General features: G+C 44.5%; 1 protein-coding gene across 1 annotated transcript in view; it reads right to left on the minus strand.

The window, feature by feature from the left end:
* Positions 1–11,058: 11,058 nt before the first annotated feature.
* Positions 11,059–23,589, minus strand: part of LOC145394178 (E3 ubiquitin-protein ligase MARCHF5-like) — a 104,346-nt gene continuing 91,815 nt past the window's right edge. The window contains exon 7 of the mRNA XM_080268161.1: positions 11,059–13,465. Coding sequence (XP_080124287.1) covers positions 13,241–13,465 — 225 coding nt within the window. The 3' untranslated portion in view covers positions 11,059–13,240. The remainder of the gene's footprint in view (positions 13,466–23,589) is intronic.

Consider the following 23,589-nt stretch of genomic DNA (forward strand, 5'->3'; position numbering starts at 1 on the left):
CTACCTTGAGGGGGACCCAACCCTCACCAACTTCGGGGTGGAGCTGTAACTCCAGCTCCAGTCAGCACCCCTGAGATGGCCAGTAGCCGTTCAACCCTCCTACAGGAGATGGCCTACAGCCGCTCCAGAGGGAATCAGGAGACGGCCTGTAGCCACTCCTGCCTTCATCAGGAGACGTCCTGTAGCTGCTCGACCCTCCTACAGGGGATGGTCTGCAGCCACTCTGGAGGCAGACAGGAGACGTCCTGTAGCCGCTCTTGTCTTCGTCAGGAGACGGCCTGTAGCCGCTCTCGTCTTCATCAGGAGACGGCCTGTAGCCAGTCTCGTCTTCGTCAGGAGATGGCCTGTAGCCGCTCTGAAGGTGCCCCTCGAGAGACGGCCCGTAGCCGCTCAACCCTCCTGCAGGAGACGGCCTGTAGCCGCTCCAGAGGGAATCAGGAGACGGCCTGTAGCCGCTCCCACCTTCATCAGGAGACGGCCTGTAGCCACTCGACCCTCCTACAGGAGGCGGCCTGCAGCCACTGCGGAGGCAACGGCCTGTAGCCGCTCTGAAGGTGCCCCTCGAGACAGCCTGTAGCCGCTCAACCCTCCTGCGGGAGACGGCCTGTAACCGCTCCAGAGGGAATCAGGAGACGGCCTGTAGCCGCTCCCGCCTTCGTTAGGAGACGGCCTGTATCCGCTTTGAAGGTGCCCCTGAGTCGGCCTGTAGCTGCTCCTTTCCCCAGACCCAGGCCTTAGTGACACCCTGCAGCCGCACCCCCAGAAGGCCACGGCCAGTAGCCGGCTGGTAGCCGCTCCTTCGTCAGGTGCTGACTCCTGTTCATCAACCTACGACCCAGAGGGAGCTCCCAGCCTGGAGAAGTACTGGAGAGGCCCCGTGACTTCCACCGGGCTTTTCTCTCTGCAGCCGGATCCGGAGAGGACTCACCTGATGGACCCCGATGCATGCCGATGCTGCAGCCCCCTCCTGATGACGTCTCCGAACACCAGGGACTGGAGCCCTCGAGACCTCCAGACCGCCCCCAGGACCCCCGGGCGGGACCTCCCTACACCCAGATGCCAGAGATCTTCGTCCTCTGTTAGGCGCCTGAGTGAGAAGTTCAGGCAGTCATTCGGCCCAGCCCTGAGGGCCGTACTCCTGCCTCAAGCCCCAAAAATGCAGGACCCTTCGCCAACCACAGCCCCAGACGAGAGAGGATGCCCCTACGCATGATCCAGTGGCCCCTGAATACAGAGGCCCCTGGCGGAACCCAGCCCCATCAGTAGGGGGGCTGGGTCACCTCCGCCGCCCTTGTACCTGACCGCCACGACGCCAAGACCTGAAAGGAATGACAGTGAATGCACAGTGTCCGTGACTTAGTGATGTGAAGGCAGAGCAGTGAATTAACCATATAAAGGAAGTCAGTGAGAGAAACACCAGTGACAATATAAAAGTGGTGGAGTGAATAAAAGTAACAGTGAATAAAAGTAACAGTGAAACCGTGAACATGACCAAGCAGTGAAATACGGGTCTATTACAGTGAATACACTACCATCTAGTAACGCCGCATCATACTAAAATCCTACACAGACCCCAGTGTTAATGTAATAATTGCCAGCAGTGAAATAGTACCACCCACTCCCCAAACATACAACTTGGACTTCCAGCAAAAATTCTAAAATGCAGTATAGTGCCCCCGAAAGTGCCCAGACCCCCACAAGGAGCCCACAGAGGAGCAAAGACAGCGCGCTGGGACTCGGAACAACAACGGCATAAGTCCACCCGGGCTGTGCGCCCCTGTGACCCGGAACTTGCCCACCGCCACCATAGCAGGAATACTTGACTACCTTCTGGGCGAGCCTTCCCCAACCAGCTTCAGGGTGGAGCTGTTTCTCCAGCTCCTGCCAGCACCCCTGAGACGGCTTGTAGCTGCTCACCCCTCACTACGGAGACGGCCTGTAGCTGCTCACCCCTCACTGAGACGGCCTGTAGCCGCTCTGAGGACAATAAGGAGACGGCCTGTAGCCGCTCCTGCCTACGTCAGGAGACGGCCTATAGCCGCTTTGAAGGTGCCTTCCTCGAGACGGCCTGTAGCCGCTCACCTCTCCAGAAGGAGACGGCCTGTAGCCGCTCACCTCTCCAGAAGGAGACTGCCTATAGCCATTCTGAGGGCAATCAGGAGATGGCCTGTAGCTGCTCCCGCCTTCGTCAGGAGACGGCCTGTAGCCGCTCTGAATGTGTCTTCCCTGAGTCGACCTGTAGCTGCTTACCCCTCCTGAAGGAGATGGCCTGTAGCCGCTCCGAAGGTGTCTTCCCAGAGTCGGCCTGTAGCTGCTTACCCCTCCTGAAGGAGACAGCCTGTAGCCACTTTGAGGGTAATCAGGAGACGGCCTGTAGCCGCTCTGAAGGTGTCTTCCCTGAGACGGCCTGTAGCCGCTCAGCCCTCCTGAAGGAGATGGCCTGTAGCCGCTCTGAGAGGAACCAGGAGATGGCCTGTAGCCGCTCCGAAGATGCCTTTGGGTCTGCTGGTAGCTGCTCACTCCCCCAGGCCACGGCCAGTAGCCGGGCCTTGGCGATGGCTGGTAGCCGCGCCCCCAGAAGGCCACGGCCAGTAGCCGGGCCCTACGGCAGGAGACGGCCTGTAGCCGCTCCTCAGTCTGAAGCTGACGCCTGTTCCCCAACCCACGACCCAGAGGGAGTCTCAGGCCTAGAGGAGTACTGGAGAGGCCCCTTGGTCTCCCCTGACCTCCGCTCCCTACAACCGGATCTGGAGGGGACCCACCTGATGGACCCCAACGCAGGCCGGTGCTGCAGCCCCTTCCTGACGGCGCCGCCAAGGCCTGGAGACCGCAGCCCTCGGGAACCCCAGACCACCCCCAGGACTCCCGGGCGGGAACTCCCCACACCTCGACGTCGGAGATCTTCGCCCCCGTCAGTAGCCTGAACGAAAGGTTCAGGCCGTTATTCGGCCCCAGCCCTGAGGGCTGCACTCCCATCCCCAGCCCCGAGAGTGCAGGACCCTTCGCCACCCACAGCCCTGAACAAGAACGGATGCCCCTGTACATGATCCCATGGCCTCTGGATATAGAGGCCCCCGGCGGAACCCACCCCCGTCAGTAGCGGAGCTGTGACACCCCCATCGTCCTTGTACCTGACTGCCACGATGCCCGGACCCGAAAGGAGTGACAGTGATAGTGCAGTGTCTGTGACCTAGTAATATAGAGGCAGAACAGTGAACTAACCCTAATGGAAGACAGTGATAATACCAATGTGGTGGAGTGAGTAACAGTGACAGTGTAACCACAAATACGGCCACCCAATGAGAGTCGAGTCTATCAGAGTGAACACGCTACCACCAGAAAATAACTCCTGATAGTATGACCATATTCGAACCACAGTGCCAAAGAAACACTTACCAGCAAGGAACAATATTAGCAACTCCACAAATATATAAAACCCGGACTTCCTATAATTAATAATACTCTGCCTCAAGTGCTATTCACTGTGATCCGAGCAGTATCCTGCGCGATACTGATAACCCATATCTAGAGTTGTAATTGCCCAGTGTATTTGTATCAGTGACATCTACTCATTCCCGTCCAACTTAGTAATACACGTGTAAGGTTGTTGCCTTGAGTTTTGTGTCCACCTCTCTCCTATTTGTCCAAGCTCCGGTCTAGAAAGAATGCCCCGCTACACGCTAGATGTTTACGGGAGGGGAAGCCGGACCAAAGACACCTAGCATTACAGATAGTATATAAACCTCTGCCCCAAGTGCTATTCACCTTACCTGACCTTGACCTGAGTAGTATCCTGCGCAATACTAATAACCCATATCTAGGCCTAAGAATTATAATTGTCCAGTGTATCTGTATTCGTGACATCTACCCGTTCCACTGTAGAATTTAGTAATACACATGTAAGGTTCTTGCCTTGAGTTTTTGTGTCCTGCCTTTCTCCTATTTGTCTAAGCTCTGGTCTAGAAAGAGAACCCAGCTACACACTAGGCGTTAGAGGGACAGGAAGCCGCCCCTAAAACACCTAGCATTACAAGGACCTAAACAGAAAAAGTCAAGTAGGGCTGATGAACCAGAGTAGAATTAAAGTATGTTTAATCCAAATACACCAAAGAGCATATTAAAACTGACAAAAGACCATGATTGCGAAATAAAAGGACACATTGCAATTGGACTGAAAGCTTTCAGTAGAGACATCATGAAAAGAAGCTTGCCAATATGTTTGAAATGAAAAATATATAATGAATGTATAATCCCAGCAATGATGTACAGTTGTGAGACCTGTATAGTGTCAAAATTGATGGAAAATCAATTAATCTATTCTCAAAGAGCAATGGAAAGGTCAATGTTGGCAGTATCTTTAAGAGACACGAAAAGATCAACTTGGGTGAAAGGGCAGACCAAAGTCAAGGATTTTTAAGAAGTTATAAAAGAACAGAAATGGAGAAGGCTGGGTTATGTAGCACGAATAAGGGATAACCAATGGAGCAAAAGGCTGAATGACTGGGCTTTAAGACACTGTAGGAGTAGCAGAAAAGGGCACGACAAGAGGTGGAGACATGAGATACGGAAGTTTGCAGGCAAAATGTTGCAGAGATTGGCTCAGTCAAGGAATTCGTGGAAAAGACTGGGTGAGGCCTTTGTTCAGCAGTGGACCTGCAATGGCTGATGATATATACTGTATATATATGTTCAGTATATATGTACATTGTAATGCCAGGTGTTTTAGGGTCGGCCTCCCGAGCGAGTAGCTGGGTTCTCTTTCTAGACCGGAGCTTAGACAAATGAGAGAGAGGCAGGACACAAAAACTCAAGGCAACACCTTACATGTGTATTATTAAATCTTACACAGGAACGAGCAGATGTCACAAATACAAACAAGCTGGACAATTATAATCCTTGGGCTACAGATATGGAATAATAGTATCACGCAGGATACTTTACAGGGCCAGATTGGTTGGGGGGAACAACACTTGAGCTAGACACTTATGTTGGTGGGGGAGTTTAGGTTTCCTAGGCCAGTGGTGGTGGTTGTCTCGATTTCCCAGGATAGCGTTAATATTTTACACTGGGCCTAAGCATGACCTATCGAGACATGCCGTCAATGTTGCATAGAGTGTTCACTGTACCTTGGCCCGAAGATCACTTTTACATTACTCTACTATGTACCCGGGTGGAGCTGGCGGTACTGGAACTTCAACTCAGGGACCTAGGTATGATCTTCACTGTCTTACGGTGGCACTGTACACTATGGTAGATCCATCCTTCACTGTCTTACTATTGCACTATCGTTTCCTCCACTTTCTTTTATGCTCTAACCACCAGCCCACTTTACTCTGTCACTCCTACACTCTGTATGCTGCGTGTGTTCACTTTCACTCACTGTCAGGTCGGACGTGTCACAGTCAGACGCAGGGGCGGTGGCGGAGTCTCAGCCTCCCTACTGACAGGGCTGGGATCCGCCAGGGGCGGCTAGGTCTCGGGGGCGGGGGACAGCGCGTAGGGGCGTCCTCTCTCATCCAGGGCTGCTGGGGGCGTGGGGGCCTGAGGCTTCTGGGCTCGGGGTGGGAGTCCGGCCCTCTGGGCTGGGGCCGAACAGTCGCCTGAACTTCTGAGTCAGGCACCTGACGAAGGATGACGATCTCCGGCGTCTGGGTGCAGAGCGGTCCCACCCAGGAGTCTGAAGGGCGGTCAGGAGGCTGCAGTCCTCGCAGGTCGGGGACGCCATCAGGAGTGAGCTGCGGCGTCGGCCGGCGTCAGGGTCCGTCAGGGGCGTCTTCACCGGCTGTAGGGAGAAGAGCCCGGTGGTGGTCACAGAGCCTCTCCAATACTCTTCCAGGCTGGGGGCTCCCTCCAAGTCGTGGGTAGGCGGACCAGTCTCAGCACCTGACGAAGGAGCAACTTCAGGCCGTCTCTGGCGGTAGGGCCTGGCTACTGGCCGTGGCTGTCTTGGGACACCTTCGGAGCAGCTACCGGCCGCCTCCTGCAGGAGGGTAGAGCGGCTACAGGCCGACTCTCCGGGGGCACCTTCAGAGCAGCTTCCGGCCGTCTCCTGGCAAAGGCGGGAGTGGCTTCCAGCCATCTCCTGATTGACCTCAGGAGCGGCTTTTGGTCATCTCCTGTAGGAGGGTGAGTGGCTACCGGCCGTCTCTCCAGGGGCACCTTCAGAGCGGCTTCCGGCCGTCTCCTGACCAAGGCGGGAGCAGCTACCGGCCATCTCCTGTAGGAGGGTGAGCAGCTGCAGGCTGTCTCTCCGAGGGGCACCTTCTGAGCGGCTTCAGGCCATCTCCTGACGAAGGCGGAAGGGGCTTCAGGCCGTCTTCTCTTTTCCTCCAGAGCAGCTTCAGGCTGTCTTTCCGAGGAGCACCTTCCAAGTGGCTTCAGGCCGTCTCCTAGTTTCCTCCAGAGCGGTTCCGGCCATCTCCCGTAGGAGGGTGAGCGGCTATCGGCCGTCTCAGGGGTGCTGTTAAGAACTGGAGAAACAGTTCCACTCTGGTCTGATCTGTGGGCAGCTCGCCTGGCAGGTCGTCTTGTATTCCTGCTATGGTGACAGCGGGCGAGTTCCGTGTCATAGGGGCGTGCGGCCCGGGTGGACTTAAGCCATTTCCGCCCAGAGCTCATTCGAGCCATGTACACTCCTCCGTGGGCTCCTTCTGGTGGCTCGTTGTGGTCTGTTTTGATGTCTCGGCTATCACTCCCAATTGGTCCTGGTATGGGTGCGCTATAGCCGAAACCGTGATAGCCGAATTGAAGAACTTATGGAAATAATTCTAATTGGTGCCATGACCTCAATCTTTACCCCTAAGATACCCATTTTGTACCACATATTAACATACAATAGTCCAAAAATGAGCATGTTTTATGATGTGATCATGATTCTTATAAATACCCCTCACAGTTGATTCACTGATGTTATATTTCTTCCCCACACTTCGCTTGGTCTCTCCATTGTCTATAAGTTTCACATTTCCAGTTTATCTGCATAACTTAGGTTCTTCCTTTTCTTTTATTTCCCTGCCAGGTGCCGCAGCATTATGTTGGGTGATGGTAGTGGGACAGGGAGGGGGTACGTTGGCCATGGTCATATCATAAAAAAGGTTATTGTTCTCACTGTCACTGTTCACGGTCTGAGGGTGCGCACTTGAATGGTTTGGCGGGCAGGAGACTCGGTTGGGCGGCCAATCAGCGCTTGGATGGCGCTGACGTCACACGACCTATCACGGAGTGAAGCTTTTGTTGGCTGGGCGGAGCACCAGAGCCCGGCCTTCTTGAAAATTTCGAGCATTTCCGGTGCATGATAGCGGGCATTTAGTGCGTGATAAAGGTATTTGGGTAGTTTTTTATATAGGCATGATAGCGAGATACGCTATAGCAGAACCCGTGATAGCCGAGGGTTGAGTGTATGTGTGTATATATATATACAGTAATCACTCCAATATCCGACATAATAGAGCCATAGGTAGGTCCGGATATTGGTTCTGTCTGGATATTGGGCCCCAGCTTATGGACTTGTACTTATGGACCCTAACTCGAAGAAACACCTATACAATTCCCTCTGGACATGCATAGCACCTATTTAAGACCCAAATCACACCAATAAGGCACATAAATGACTGAAATAAATGCAAAAGAAACATAAAATGAGGGTTTAGAAGTAGGTTCATACAATAATAAACATTCTGGTGACTGGCTCCTGGACTGGTACTTATGGACCCTAGCCTAGCCTAACTCAGAAAAACACCTTCCTACTGCACATGCATAGCTCCTAACACCCTATTCACACCAATAAAGGACATTAAAGAGTGAAATAAGTATAGTATGGAAAAAAGTACAGTATGAAACATTCTTATGTCCGGATAGTGGGGATGTTCGGATATTGGGCGTCCGGATATTAGAGTGATTACTGTATATATATATATATATATATATATATATATATATAATATACATATATATATAATATACATATATATATATATATTATCTATCTACCTATCTATCTATCTATATATACATATGTATATATATATATATATATATATATATATATATATATATATACAGTACCCTCGTGTCCAACACGGTAATATTGTCATGCATGGGTCACGTGTTGGACCAAAAACATGTTGGACTAACAATAGAGCTTATGGGGAAAATTGAATTATGTCAGCAACCCTAGGAAAAGTCACCCTAAATACCTACCATATACCTATACATATATTGGTACTATTGTAATTATAATAAATGGTACTGTGTTATGAATGATAACTAACCTTTTAGGATAGTGTTGGTGGGCTTGCTGGGAATGGAAGGTGGTATCCAAGGCTGTAGGTAGTCCTACTGGGTCCCCGGAGGATGGCTGCTGGCGTCACTAGCGGGTAATGGCTGTTGCTCCTCCTCAACCTCCCTCATAAATCCTTCGAAATCACACTCAGAATCACTATCTTCGTCCACAGCCATGGAAGGTCCTGCTTCTGCCTGTCCTAGCACTCTGTAATCCTCGGCAAAGGGCATGCTTCTCCCACTGTTGCCAGAGCCCCGTCTCGTGACTGTGGAAAGTGATCGCTGTCGCTGACTCAGTAGAGAATAAGGAGAAGCAACTTTGTTTATAAACTGGTACACACGCCGATGAGAAGGGTTTCAAAACGATTGATATTTATTCCAAAATATTAATATGTATTCAGTGTCAGGCTAAATGTTCAGTGCTGTAGTACGATACATTCTCTGTCGAGTCGCCTGGGTTTTGGTCACACTGTTTTGCTCGTCGTATCCTCGGTGGGAATCCATCCAGATGAATTCCAAATGCCCGTGGTATCGTCGGCAATTTTACCACGTTACCGTTCCGATTTACCATCGTATCCTCGGCAAACCTGGTATGAAGTGCCGTGTGATAGCCTTCGGCTGCCAGGATCTTGTCTTGGTTTTTTATTATGGTCCTCACGTTGGCTTCATTCATGTCGTAGGCCTTGGCAATGTCAACTTTCCTCTCCCTTTTCTTCTTCCTTTCGATGCCTTCTAGCTTGGTGGCCTGAGGGAGGTGCCAACGCTTCTTGGGGTTCTCAGAAGGCTTCCTAGGCATCGTGAGCAGGGTAAAATGCAGTAACAAGGGCAGAAAATGCAGCAAGAAAAAAGCACCTTCCAATGCGAATTATGCGACTGAGTGGCGCTGTGGCAGGAGAAATTTAAACAAAACATCACGTGACACCAGAAGCATTTTTAATTGGGCGGCATCACGATCACATCACGATAGCGGGCGGGGAAGGCTACTTGATCAGAAGTTTTCATTGGCTATCATCATCATGGGAATGTCCAATATGACCGTGTTGGACCGAGGGTGATCGTGCTAGAGGTGAACTCTGCGGATTTCGCCCACTTCTCGGAGCTCTGTGCGTGTTATGCTAACACACTCGTGTTGCAGTAGTTAAATCGTATTAAATAATACTAATTATTTGCTCTCCGTGCTGGACATGAATCGTGCTGGACTAACGCGTGTTGGACGCGAGGGTACTGTATATATATATATGCTGTTCCTCACCCTGCCCAAGGGTGGGAAAGGAGGTCCAGATAATGATGATACTATATACACATATATATGTCGTCGTCGTCGTCGTCATCATCATATCATCATCAATCATCATCATCATCATCATCATCTGGACCTCCTTTCCCACTCTATGGCAAGGTGAGGAATAGCAATGTCCAGACAGCCCAGGTTTGCAAACTTGGGCTGTCTGGACATAGCTACTCCTCACCCTGATGCAGTGTGGGAAAGGAGGTCCTGATGATGATGATGATGATGATGATGACATGCATTATATGACAGATCTCAAATTATAAGAAATGGGAGTTAACCTGTATAAGGGGTAAAATATTTCAAATCCGGTACAGTACATGCAGACAATGTTCTACTTGCTATACTGGTAAGGCATGACAAGATTTTATAATAATAATTTTGCAATATAATGCCTGTGAGAATAAATGAATGGCTCTCTATTCCCAATGTCAACTGCAAGCAGGTAGTATCAATACTAACTACATAAGAAATAAGCAGATATGGCTAAAAATGTTAGTTACCAGTAATACCTGGTAGTTACAAAAAATAAATAAACAAAATAAATAAATAAAAATAAAACTATCGGATACATTTATGTGATGATACAGAATGTGATGAATGTTCTTGACGTATCAGATACAGCCAGGATTCCGGGGACTTGAATAGTGAGCAAATGGAAGCGTGGCCCATTGGACTGGGCAAATTTGGGCTGTCTGGACATTGTTACTCCTCACCCTGCCCTAAGGTGGGAAAGGAGGTCTGGATGATGATGATGAAAAATAACGATTAATTATTATTAATAATTATTATAAATATACTCCTCGACTCCAGTGACATACAGTATATCTTCTGTTACTCAGGCTGCCAATTGCTGATTTTATTTAACTTAAGAAGGGAGTTCTCTAATAGTCATCATCATCATTCCACGCTCTTTTTCCAACCCAAGGAAGGGGTGAGACAGAGTAGGAGAACAAACTAAAAGAATGCCCAATAAAATGGACCACACTCATATTCACTCACCCTTCAAGCCTTCAGACTCCCAACACCACCTCACAGGCATAATGATCCACTTCTGTTTTTCACATTACCTATTGGCTGGAGTCAATCTGACAACTACCATGAAACCAGGTATAAATAAGGTGCCAAAACCTTATCATACACCCCTTTGTGCAAAACTCTTCCAGCTATCTCAATCCCTTGTCAGTTCCCTTGCCTTACCAGCCTCTGTTACTTGCTTCCTTAGACACTCATATATCATACCTATCGACCTTCTTGGCCAATCATCCTTCCTTCCACCTTCAAACTCATTCAGATACACCCACTTTCTCCATACAGCCACCTCTAGTTGTAAAAAAATTAATTAAGGCAATCTCAAACTACTACAATTTAAAAATCTCCCATCAGATTAAGAAAACTGTCTGGCTGTGAAGAAAAAAAAAAATCATCATTAAAGGGCAGGGCTTAACCATTTCTCTGTGTAAATTGCTTCATGATAATACTAATTTCTCCAGCACATCTAACTGTAAAGCACTGCATAAAGGTTTTACCCAACAAAGAGTCCATTCTCATTAATGATCATAATAATTCACACTTTAATTTCCAGCCATTAAAACATTGCATAGGTTATTATTGTGTTAAGGACAGGTACAAGTGGATTACACTAAATTATTTTATAAATTCAACAGCACAGGACCTCTATATTGGCAAGTTACAATGGGCTTAATGTGTAAGACTTCAGTACAAAGTCAGTTCCCCATACCCCCTCTTAAAATTGTAAGAATATATTACTGGTTCGGTTATGTACACACACTATACTAGCTCGTCAACAAGAATGTGATATAAATATTATGGAGAGCAATGAAACTGAGGATGAGCTTCCTACCGCTGTTACTTCAGTACCGTACTGAACAGCAGATAAAAGTTTTGGAATATAATGCCAGATATGTGGGACTGTGAGCTTCAGTAAAGGAATAAACCACTACCAGGTTAATATAACTATAGTATGTACACTAAAAATATCATCAGGTTATTGAAAATAAGAACTATGTAATAAATTAGGGAAAGCAGTACAGTACAAGGTTCAGGAAAAATGGGAAAATGTGAATATGATCAACTTAAAAACTGAAAATCTTAAGCAAACATGGGATAAAGTACATGTATCCATCTGCAACCCTGATAATTGTATGGATTTTGTACAACTCTACTATGAACTCTGGTCCCTATGTGATCTGTAAAAACATCCCACCTCAGTCTCATATAGCTCTCCTTTTGCCTATCTACAGTAAAGTGGGACACCCAGAATAAAGACCTGAAGGAATGCAGTTGCCTCATTATCAAACATACACATTCCATTACAAAGAATATCTTTGATTACACAGTGTCAATCATCATCACTGAATATTCAGATAAAGAGCATAGTAACGTAATAAACACACACAAAGCATCTTCTGAAAGACTAATTATTTTCAAAGCAAGGCATACATAAGATGCTTCTGAGCCATTTTTCCTTGGACTCAGAAAAATATTCTACATTAACCAAAACATATAAATCTCTCTTTCTTCCAAGCACATATATTAATGCACATACTTGTGGATGAATTTTCATCACAACTCCTGATTCATCCAAAGTGATGCAAAGATAACTCATATAGTATTACCACAGCCACATGGTTAATTTAAATACCGTACAGTTTATAGCTTTCAGTCATTATTTGGAGGCTTGACACCAATCCATTGTACGTCTGGAAACTTGTTTCATATTTTTTCTCCTGGGTCAATATACCACTATCTACACTGTGCATTATCTTCACTGAAAATGCATTATATATATTTAAAGACCTCATACTTAAATATTCTGACTTCCTGCTATAAATGAAGCTCAGTTCTGATTGCTTGTTATTTGTTTAAAAGTAAATAAAAACAATTCCCACAATATTTTTCACTAGGTACTATTGTAATCATCTTTCACAGTGATACTGGACCAACATCAATTACAGTACGGTACAATAAAATAATGTGGCAAAGTGGAACCTGACAATTCCAGAGTTCTGAGAGTTGAAATATCAAAGTACAAGTCTTCTGCCAAACCAGCTTAATTGCACTTTGGAGGCAAAGTAAAGAAAGAAAAAAAAAGTACTGTATAGTATTTCCATATGCTGAGAATTGTAAATTATGCTGCAAAAATATACTTTATATCATCAAGTCCACATACATGGCAATTTACATGTTCAGTCTGAATACAAAACTTGACATTTAAAATAAAATCTGGATGTAGCCTAACAGACTCAAAAGTATAATTTTTGTGCACACTTTCTCCCCCCCTCCCCAATTAAGAGAATATTAACGAATAGTATCATACTGATGACTTTCACTGTAATTGCAAGCAAACTGGCAGCAAGCTTGGAGTAATACATAAGTACTAAATGTTTGGATTACAGTACCAGTAATGGAAATTTTGAGGCAAAAATGTCTCAAAGTTCCTAGTACCTGTACTATGCTGTGAAGAAGTATTAACAAGTAATTCAACACTCAACTAGTCTTTTCCCACACATACAACACTTTGCAATGAAACCTAGGCAAAGACTGAGAAGGCAAGCACTCTTCAAAATAAAAACATTAACAAAATACAAACTAACTAAACAAAGATACTGTAATTGCAAGCAGCCATTCTTTCCTTCACTCTGTCAGTCATTAATCCTCCAGTTCCTGTTGCTGTGGTGGGCCATGAACAAAGGAGTCAGAAGAGAGGGTGGGCAGAGGGTGGTTTGGTGGGGCCTGGGCTGATGGGGGTGGAGGTGGGGGTGCTGGGGGCTCCTGGGGGTAATCAATGATCTTGCGGCGGCTCTGCATCACATGTTGCTGCTGCTTGTAGTATACCTTGAACAGACCCTTCACCACCAGGAACGATGCACCGCCCTGCATCACAAAACAATGCAGTTTTAGATACTGACAAGCTTTGGACCTGTGCTGCCAGAGGATGGTATTTTACTCTTATTCTCTCCAGATGTTTTTACTGATTAAGAGATACACTATGTAGGGCAGGAGTTAGTTATATTCTTCATTAACCTCTTCAATACACTGGCTTTCTCTTAGCCTATGATGAATAAAATTATCCTGTAGTGGCAAGAATAACACAACAACAACACCCTTGGACAGTTAGGGTAAATAAGCACTGAGGAAATACTCCTTAAAAACTCTGTTCAAAATATAAAACGGAGAAAGCAATGGTTCCGTTGCAGAGTAAATTACTAAATACCGTAAATCAAGTCACTGAGGCAAATTACTGTTATACAATGGCAGTGATAATTACATCAGTCCTCAATAACTCAGGCTTCTGTGACTCACTTTCATCTGCATAAAATCATATGGCATCAGCTGGAGTATGGTGCTAGAGTTTTCCCATTCATGAAAGTTGATAGTATCAGCAATACCTCCCAGGCTTCTATGACTGACTCTCAGCAGGGTAAATTTAAATGATATCAACTGGTATACAATACTTATGCTATTCCTATCATAAGAGGAACTTCCAAGAATTTCTTAAAAGCCTCATATACAAACATAACATCCATATATCTATCTTAAGCTGGTGGCTTTCTGAAGAGGAAGATATTTTAGTACTCAACAAATGAAACAAATTAAAACTCAGACTGCTATGAATCTCAGCTGCATTTGCTTGTCTGGTGCTAGCTGGAACAGAATAGTTACTGTTTTTTTTCCTCATCCATGTTGGTAACAACATTAGCACTCTCAAATTCTCGTGACCCTTTCTCAGATGAATATAGTAATCTAGAATTACCTGGAAAATAAAACCAGTTTCACCATTCATAAGAGTTAATGGTGACTTCCAGCCCAATACAATCACTTGACAATTGTCGTAGCGCAGCGGTGGCTCAGTGGTTGGCATACTTATCTTGAGATGTGTAAGCCTCGAATCTAGGGTATAACTACGCAATATCCACCATTTAGGGTGGGTGCTGGTGTTATGGCCTCTCATATGAGTGTGTATGTTCACATCCTGTCGGTGCTACCGATGACATGTACAGACTCTTGACACGCAAGCACAAGCAATAACCACTTCAATTTACCCTTCCTACAGACACCCCTTCCAAATTCATATTTCACCAGCATGGGGAAAGGTTACTTCTGGTTACCACTCTCCCTCCAAGAGGAAAGTCCATTCCTGAAGTGACACAGATACAGATGAACAGAGCTGTCCCAACCATGAGAGGGTTAAGGTCCTCTAGACAAAACAAAGTGGATTGGCAAGGGCACTCCTGTATTACTGATCTGCTGATTGGAATAGTTGATCTTGGCAGCATAGCATCGAGGGCCACTACTGGCTTATAACTATATAGCTACTGTACAGAAATCCCCCACAGGAGAGGTGATGACTGAATCAGTAGAGGTGATCTGCAGTCCAAATGAACCCAAGTTCAAATCGTCGCTGGGGTAGGGAACGGTTTATCGGTCTGAATTTCACGTAGCAGACATTACTGATCTGCCAGAAAACCCGCTGACATGACGTGAAAGTACCCCTGCTGATACCAATACACCCGTCCAGTATAGGAGCTCTAGTATGTATTCAGTACGTGTGTTAGCACCCATATGGAGGTGTATAGCATGTACAATGACTACTGGACCTTGGGAATGGGCTGTGAAACCTATGCCTAGAGTCTAGGGGGGATGTAATAATACAGCCAAGACCCTGTCATCAGATAATGCTGTGCTGTCTCCCAAACCTCCTACAGGGGGGTAGATCCCCTATAAAACCCTACACTGGTCTCCCTGTCAATACAAAAAAATCCATCTTGATACTAATTTCCTAATGGCCACCTTTATAATAATCATTATATAATACTTACACAACCATTCATATGTCATGTTAGCATGATTTTTGTTTTCGTTTTTATTTTTGAAGGCTCCAACATGCTTTCCTTTATACATATTATACATATTCCACCATAAGCCTGTTTCACCTACACTGAAAACTTATTCAGTTACAAGCACTAAGAATATTGTTATTTATCTGAACTGAGAGTGGGTTGCACACATGGAAATGAGCAGAGCCAATAGCAGGCGACCAGCTACATACTTGGGTATCACAAAGGACAGGCTGGCGGCAAATGATTGCATATTTACTGAAACATTTTACAGTACAGTACCGTATTACTTTCCACAGAAGGACCTACAGGAACTAAGTATATTTTGTTATTTATCAAAAGTGAGAGAGAGATGCATTAATGGATATGAGTAGAACTGAAGGCACGCAACTAGCTACATAAGTTATGCAGCATAAAGAAGAGAGGCTGGTACCAAAATGCATGCATATTTACATACAGATTTTATCATTTTCCACAGAAAGAGTTACATGCATGAACACAGCACAAAGGCAAGCAATATCAATCCCTGCAAAAGCTCTGGTATGGCAACAAAGGCCACAAACTCCAATATGAATTGAAAACGCACCAACACCAGTCAGCTTACTCTTTGTGAATGAGGTGGATCAGGCAGCAGCCTTTGTTTTGGTGGGCATCATCAATGGTGCTGAGGCGTTGCAGGAGGCGGTGGGTGGTTTGAAATTTTTTTTTCCACACATACTGCTTGATAATGCAACAAAAAATGGGTAGTGCTTCAATTCAACTCAATTTTGGGCTTTGTCAGTTTACAGTGTATGTTGGGTAATGCCGCGTTGGATAAAGGGGGATTACTAAGATAAAACAATACAAATGATATATAATAATGAAAAAAAATATATATATCAAAACAAAAACCTTTTGGACCAGATAATGAAGGTAACAAAGAGAGTCCTAGAAGTTATGATAATGGAAGAATGAATATTATGAGATGAAGTTTAAGTTTATGTCAGCAAAGGGACCAATGATGATATATTCACTGTCTGGTAGCTTCAGGAAAAATATATTATACAGATTAGAGAACTGTACTTAGTTTTTGTTGATTTCAGCTGTGAATAATTTATAAATTATTTCCATGGCAGGCATAAATAAAATTTGTTCCACTCTTTCACTAGGTGTCACTGGCATTGTCTTCTTGCCATCCTGCTAGTTTCTTTTTTTTTTGTACATGGGTGCTCACATCCAGGTGAGAGAGAATGCAGATTTGAGTGATGAGTTTTCTGTGAATATTGGCGTGCATCAAGGATCAGTCTTGATCCCCTTACTGTTTATCATGGTGCCTGAAGCTCTCTCACATGACTATTTATTTTTGTTGATTTGGAGAAGGCCTTGGACAGAGTCCCTAGGAAGGTGGTGAGGTGGGCAACGAGAAAGCTTGGGATCAAGGAGTGGCTGGTCAGCATGGTTATGGTTATGTACATGGGTGCTAACATCCAGGTGAGAGAGAATGCAAATCGTTCCTTCCAAGAAAAAAACAAAAACAATACAAAAGAGAGCCAAATTCAAGATCCATTCATTTCGAGATGCCTGGACACACTGGAGATCATAGGAAGTAAGAAATACAGACAGAGGGAGACAGTTCCAGAGTTGACCTGCTGCATAAATGAAGGACTGGGAGTAACAGTTAACTCTTGCATCAGACAGTTGGACAGAAAAGGGATGAGAGATTGTTCCTAGACAGGTGCTACGCACCCGTCGTAGAGGTGGAGGGATGCAAGCAGACAGTTCTGAGGAGCAGTGAAATTTGAAGTAGCAACAGAAAAGAGATAAAGAAGCCTGCCTGCTTCCAGCTCAACTCATTTCCTTCTATGCAAGTCACTCTCACTTTTAATAATTAAGAAAATATTCATGGTGCCTGTAAAGTCATTCTGGGGAAAATAATAGATTGTTTATATAAATATGCATGCAGGCAGCAACAGCCAGTCTCCTTTGTGTTAAGCACATAGCTGGTCACATAATTTTGGCTCTATTGGTTTCCATCTCTTCATCTAACTCTCACTTTTAATAAGCAACAAAATATTCTGAGTGCCTGTAGCTCCTTCTGAGGAAACAAAATGTTTATGTAAATGGGCATGCAGACGGAGCCAACCTGTCTCCTTTGTGTTACATATGTAGCTAGTTGCTTGCTTTCAGCTGTACTCACTTCTGTTAGCACATCTCACTCTTCATATTTAATAGATAACAAACTCTTGGTGTCTCTAGCTGAACAAGTATTAAGTGAAGATAAGACACCCTGATTTTGAAATGATAAGTACAGTATAAAGGAAACGCATGTTTAATTATCGACCCTTGTCGAACCACAGACCTTGTGTGAGGCACAGTGAAGTTCTGCTCAGGCCAGCCGCAAGCTTCAAATGAGGTATAATTTACATTGGTTATAAAACAGTGACTCAGGAGAGGTCAGCTACCTTATGATTCAGCATGAATGGTGTTAAAATTACATTAGCATAACATATGAGTGGTTGCCAAAGAATTATATAAGGAATATGTAAAGGTATTCATCAGAAAATATCAGGAATATGTAAGGTATTCATCAGAAAATATCAGGAATATGTAAAGGTATTCATCAGAAAATATCAGGAATATGTAAAGGTATTCATCAGAAAATATCAGGAATATGTAAGGTATTCATCAGAAAATATCAGGAATATGTAAGGTATTCATCAGAAAATATCAGGAATATGTAAAGGTATTCATCAGAAAATATCAGGAATATGTAAAGGTATTCATCAGAAAATATCAGGAATATGTAAGGTATTCATCAGAAAATATCAGGAATATGTAAGGTATTCATCAGAAAATATCAGGAATATGTAAAGGTATTCATCAGAAAATATCAGGAATATGTAAAGGTATTCATCAGAAAATATCAGGAATATGTAAAGGTATTCATCAGAAAATCGGTATCAATTGGTTTCGTATATTGATGGCATCTTAGGAACATAAGCCCCATCCATAACGAGGGAGACCTGTATGGTGTCTGCATTTGACATCTGAAAGCTCAAGAATATTCTCAACTAACCTCAACTTTAGCAACAGAACAAGTGTCATAGCAATTGCCATTAAAATTCTCTCTTGCTCTCTCTCTCTCTCTCTAGTTCATATAAAAGTGGGAAAACATGGAAGATAAAGAAGAACGTCTAATTCACAAACACTGATTGATTTAGAAGATTGTTCCAGCATAAAAACTTTAACACCTGTCGCCTGACAGCTGATTGTAAACCGAGGTCTGCACTGCTGTGCTGCTTAGATATATTTCTTTAGAAGTAATGGGCAAAAGTTTTTTGCTTTTTTTTCATGTTTGGGGTATTGCTGAATATTAAGTACTACTGCTGTGTGCTGTATATTATCTTCAGTATTGGTGATCTAGAGTGCTAATTTTTTTTTTTTTTTTTTTTTAAATATATAACATAACCCCCATTTTTGTATGTATGGTATGATCCCAAATGTGTTTTTTATGCTGGCACTCCTAAATCTAAAGATTGCTGTATAAAGAGGCTTCCAAATGCATAAACCACTCTTCCATACGTCACGGAGAAGCTTATATCAATCCTCAGTTTGTTGCTAATTTTGCATCTAGTAGAAAGTGCCCAGTTATGATTTCCCGTAGGAATAGATTAATTGAAAACACCAGCTTTGCCCATTCAAAAAACTACCATTACTAACTTGAGTTAGTTTGAAATTTGCCTTCTACACAAATGAATCTCCAAAGCAGCACAAGCTTGAACTCTGTGTTTGAATGAAACCTGTTTGTAATGTTATTGTTCATACTGTTCACAATGGCTCCAGCATGCTTGTATGCATCAGGCATGGTCACCTACTGAAAGCTGTCCACAATGCTCGATCTCTGACAGTCCCCCTATTGATTGAGTCCTTTGTCCCTGAGGTCACACTCTATGACCTCATCCCAGGCCATTTTTGGTCTAACTCTCGCAGCCCTACCCATGACATTCACACTTCTCACCCTCCGCACCCAGTTGTGGTCCTTCATCTTCTTAACACGTTCAAGCCATCTCGGTCTACCTCTCCTCATCACTACATCAATACATTCAAGTCCCATCCCTCCTCTCAACTCTTCAGTTGCAATTCAGCCCCCCCCCCAACCCCGTGCCTCGCATTCAAGGATGAACTACATTTCTGTATATTTGCGCCTGCAAATATCCCCTTCTTCTAATACCCAGGTCTCACTGCCATACAGCATTACACTTCTAACACATACCACATACATAGATCTCTCAGCACAGAGGGTGAGCACTCTCAGTGTTAGGAGAGGCATCATCTACCTGAACTTCCTCCATTCTTTGCTTACCCCAGTCACAGAGCTAGTAGCTCCAGCACATAACATGTCCCTCAAGTAACAAAATTCGCACACTCAAGATAGTCCTTTCACACCCGACAATCTCTACATGCTTTCCCTGAAATACTGCACAAACAAAATCAGCATTATTTCACAGCCTACTTCTAGTACCACTACATCTCCTATTCACCCACTTATCAAAAACACTGCAGAAGATGGAGTTGCTTCCCACACCCTTTTGTGGCAAACTGATGACTCCCCCTGCTTTGACTACTGCCACCAGTCCTAGAAATCACCACTCTTGTTTTATCCGTATTTGCCCTCAAACCCTTGTTTCCCATTCCAACTCCTCACTTCCTAAATCTTTCCTCTGCCTCCCTTTCATTCTCTGCACACAGCAGCAGGTCATATCAGCATACAACATCTCCCATGGGAGTCCATTTCTTAAGTCACGTGAGACAGCTTCAGGCACCATGATAAACGGTAAGGGGCTCAAGACTGATCACTGATGCACACCAATATTCACACAAAACTCATCACTCAAATCTGCATTCTCTCGCAACTGCATGTGAGCACCCATGTACTATTGCGGACAGGAGTTCTTAACCACCCTTGTCCAGCCAACTTGCGTATGTGGCAGCGTCGCATTCACGAGCACAGAAGTGCCTTCGATGCATTTCTGTCGAAAAATATTCCTTCAGCTTTGGGCTTGTACTAATGGATAAAGCAATAGTAATATTTACTTTGAAGGTTTGACTCTGATAACACGAATGTATCATACTGATTATTTAATAACTTGTTTCTCGTATAGAGCCAAGCAAGTGATAAATATGTATACAGTATTTGGTTCCACTCCACGACTTCCTGTAGGTCTGAACCAGCGAACACAGAGTGAACAAGTTCGAAGCATTCATTTGTTAACAGGAGAGAGAGAGAGAGAGTAGGGGGTGCCCATGAATTTTAGAGGAATAAGGTGGAGAAATGAGGTGCTCAACACAGTTAAACAGGGATTTTTCCTTTCGTTTCGGTTGGCTTTCTATGCTTAAGGAAAATAGGTCCATAAGGGATTGTGCTCCGAGTGGTGAAAATGTCCTTTGATAAAAATATTCATGGGGTGAAAATAGGTCCATAGGGGCATACACGTACTGTAAACACACATGGAAATATTTAAAATAAATGGGACCTAAAACATCCAACTTTTAACAGCGACCGTTGCCTGGAATTAGGCTTACCACTGCACAGTGCATACCTTGCACCAAACAACCATTAGCCAGACCTTATTATCACTTCGTCATCCAGTTATTATATTTCATAATTTACCTTCATTTAGCCATTTAATGACTTTTTTTTTTTCTAAGACACCTACTTCCCTACGCAATCTATTTTCCCCCGAACTAATTTTCCCCATTGATGTATTTTCTCCCCATGGACCAATTTTTCCGTCGACCTTGAATCTCTATATGAATGCAGGTTTCCTAAATGGTCATATACCCATGGATGTATTTTTCACAATGAACCTATTTTCCCCATAAACCTGTTATCCGACGTGGTTATATCACCCACTGATGCGTGGTTGAAACACAGACCTCCTAACCAACAGACGTATTGCTCGATGGACCTATTGTAACTCACTGAATATATATACCTACTTCAGCATGATTCCAGAATAATATCCCCTGTGGACCGATTTTCCCAACTCGGACATTAACTCAATTCACCTAATCCCAGTGGCCTGTTTTCCCACAATCCGTTCATCCATCTACACACCCACCCATCAACGCACATATCCCCAACCTTACTCAATACAGTATGTCTCAAAAGTAGGACGACACAAACCCGCCTCTTGCCTTGTCCTACAGGTAGCCCCACCACCCACCTAACTTAAACAATGCACGAACCCCACTCCACCCCACTTAACCAGCCCAACAACCTTTTCCCTCCCTCTCGCCCACTCACTCCACCTAGTTCACCAGTGAAGCAACCAGCCTACACTAACCAATCCACCCACCCAGTTACCAACCTACCAATCCGCATATCATGCTCCACAAGTCAGGTGACTCTCAATTCAACACACACACACACACACACCTCGCTGGTGCAGTGGTAACGTTCTCGCTTGCCATCTGGTAGACGGGAGTTCGCGCCTCGCTCAGGTTGCGAAAAGTTTCACTGACGAAGTGGGTGGTTACTGTCCCCCTTGACCAAGGGGACGGGTGTGTGGGTGTGTGAAGGTCACAGCCTTGCCCTTAGATCGGACTATATGAGCTCTCAGCTCCTTTCCGGGAAGGTAAAATGCTGACGATCACGACCATCAAGTGATCCTGACCGACCCGGTGAATTACACACACAGGTGGGGTGGATTTCCTTACACGAAAGATGAGTCTCACCGCTTAACTCAGTCTGTCGATAGAAAATAGTACCGGGTACTCTTTACAGGGAGTTTGCCAGGCCATAGATAAGGGGCTTCATTCCGGCTACATACACATGATTTTATGCGATATGAGTAAATATGGTGCTCAAGCTAAACGGAATTTTTCCTTTCGCTGATGACGAAGGAGTTTATTTATCCTAGGATAACGTCTCGTCGGACAAAATGAAAGATGGGTTTTATTCTGGGTAACACCAATTGACTTTGTCAAATAATTTGGCAGGCCGCGTAACTTCTGTTAAATGTCTTATGTTCGTATTTTTTTCTCTCTGTGGTGGTTGGCACCTGGAGATTTTTGGCGAACTCATAAGTATTTTTCTCATTAACTGGATATTTCTCTCTGGACAGAGAGGCAAATTACTTTCTTAAGCACAGCTTTTGTTAAATCAACAGCATTTATCTCCTAATTCATTATTCCAACGAAAGCAATCCTATATATATATATATATATATATATATATATATCACAAAGCAAGGCAAGTTTTAGTGACTGACGGAAGAAATACTCACACTGTGGCCTGTTTTCAATGGATCACAGGAATCCAGGGTTTCTCATCCCTTGCATTTCCCTGTGCCAGTCTGCCTCCACCTCATTATTCCAAAATTCACAGGCACCCACCATACACACTCTCTCTCTCTCTCTCTCTCTCTCTCTCTCTCTCTTCTCTCTCTCTCTCTCTCTCATGTTAACAAATGAATGCTTCGAACTTGTTCACCCTGTGTTCGCTGGTTCAGACCTACAGGAAGTCGTGGAGTGGAACCAAATATACATATTTATCACTTGCTTGGCTCTATACGAGAAACAAGTTATTAATTAATCAGTATGATATATTCGTGTTATCAGAGTCAAACCTTCAAAGTAAATATTACTAGCTTTATCCATTAGTACATGCCCAAAGCTGAAGGAATATTTTTCGACAGAAATGCATCGAAGGCAACTTCTGTGCTCGTGAATGCGACGCTGCCACATACACAGGTTGGCTGGACGAGGGTGGTTAAGAACTCCTGTCCGCAATAGTACATAACCATAACTAAGCTGACCAGCCACTCCTTGATCCCAAGCTTTCTCATTGCCCACCTCACCACCTTCCTAGGGACTCTGTCCAAGGCCTTCTTCAAATCAACAAGAACAAGTCATGTGAGAGAGCTTCAGGCACCATGATAAACAGTAAGGGGCTCAATACTGATCCCTGATGCACAACAATATTCACAGAAAACACATCACTCAAATCTGCATTCTCTCTCACCTGGATGTGAGCACCCACGTAAAAAAAAAAAAAAAAAAAAAAAAAAAAAAAAAACTAGCAGGATGGCAAGAAGACACTGCCAGTGACACCTAGTGAAAGAGTGGAACAAATTTTATTTATGCCTGCCATGGAAATAATTTATAAATTATTCACAG

The sequence above is a fragment of the Coenobita brevimanus genome, chromosome 26 (assembly GCF_032717465.1).
Source record: "Coenobita brevimanus isolate Jiangsu-jjx chromosome 26, ASM3271746v2, whole genome shotgun sequence".
NCBI classification, from domain to species: domain Eukaryota; kingdom Metazoa; phylum Arthropoda; class Malacostraca; order Decapoda; family Coenobitidae; genus Coenobita; species Coenobita brevimanus.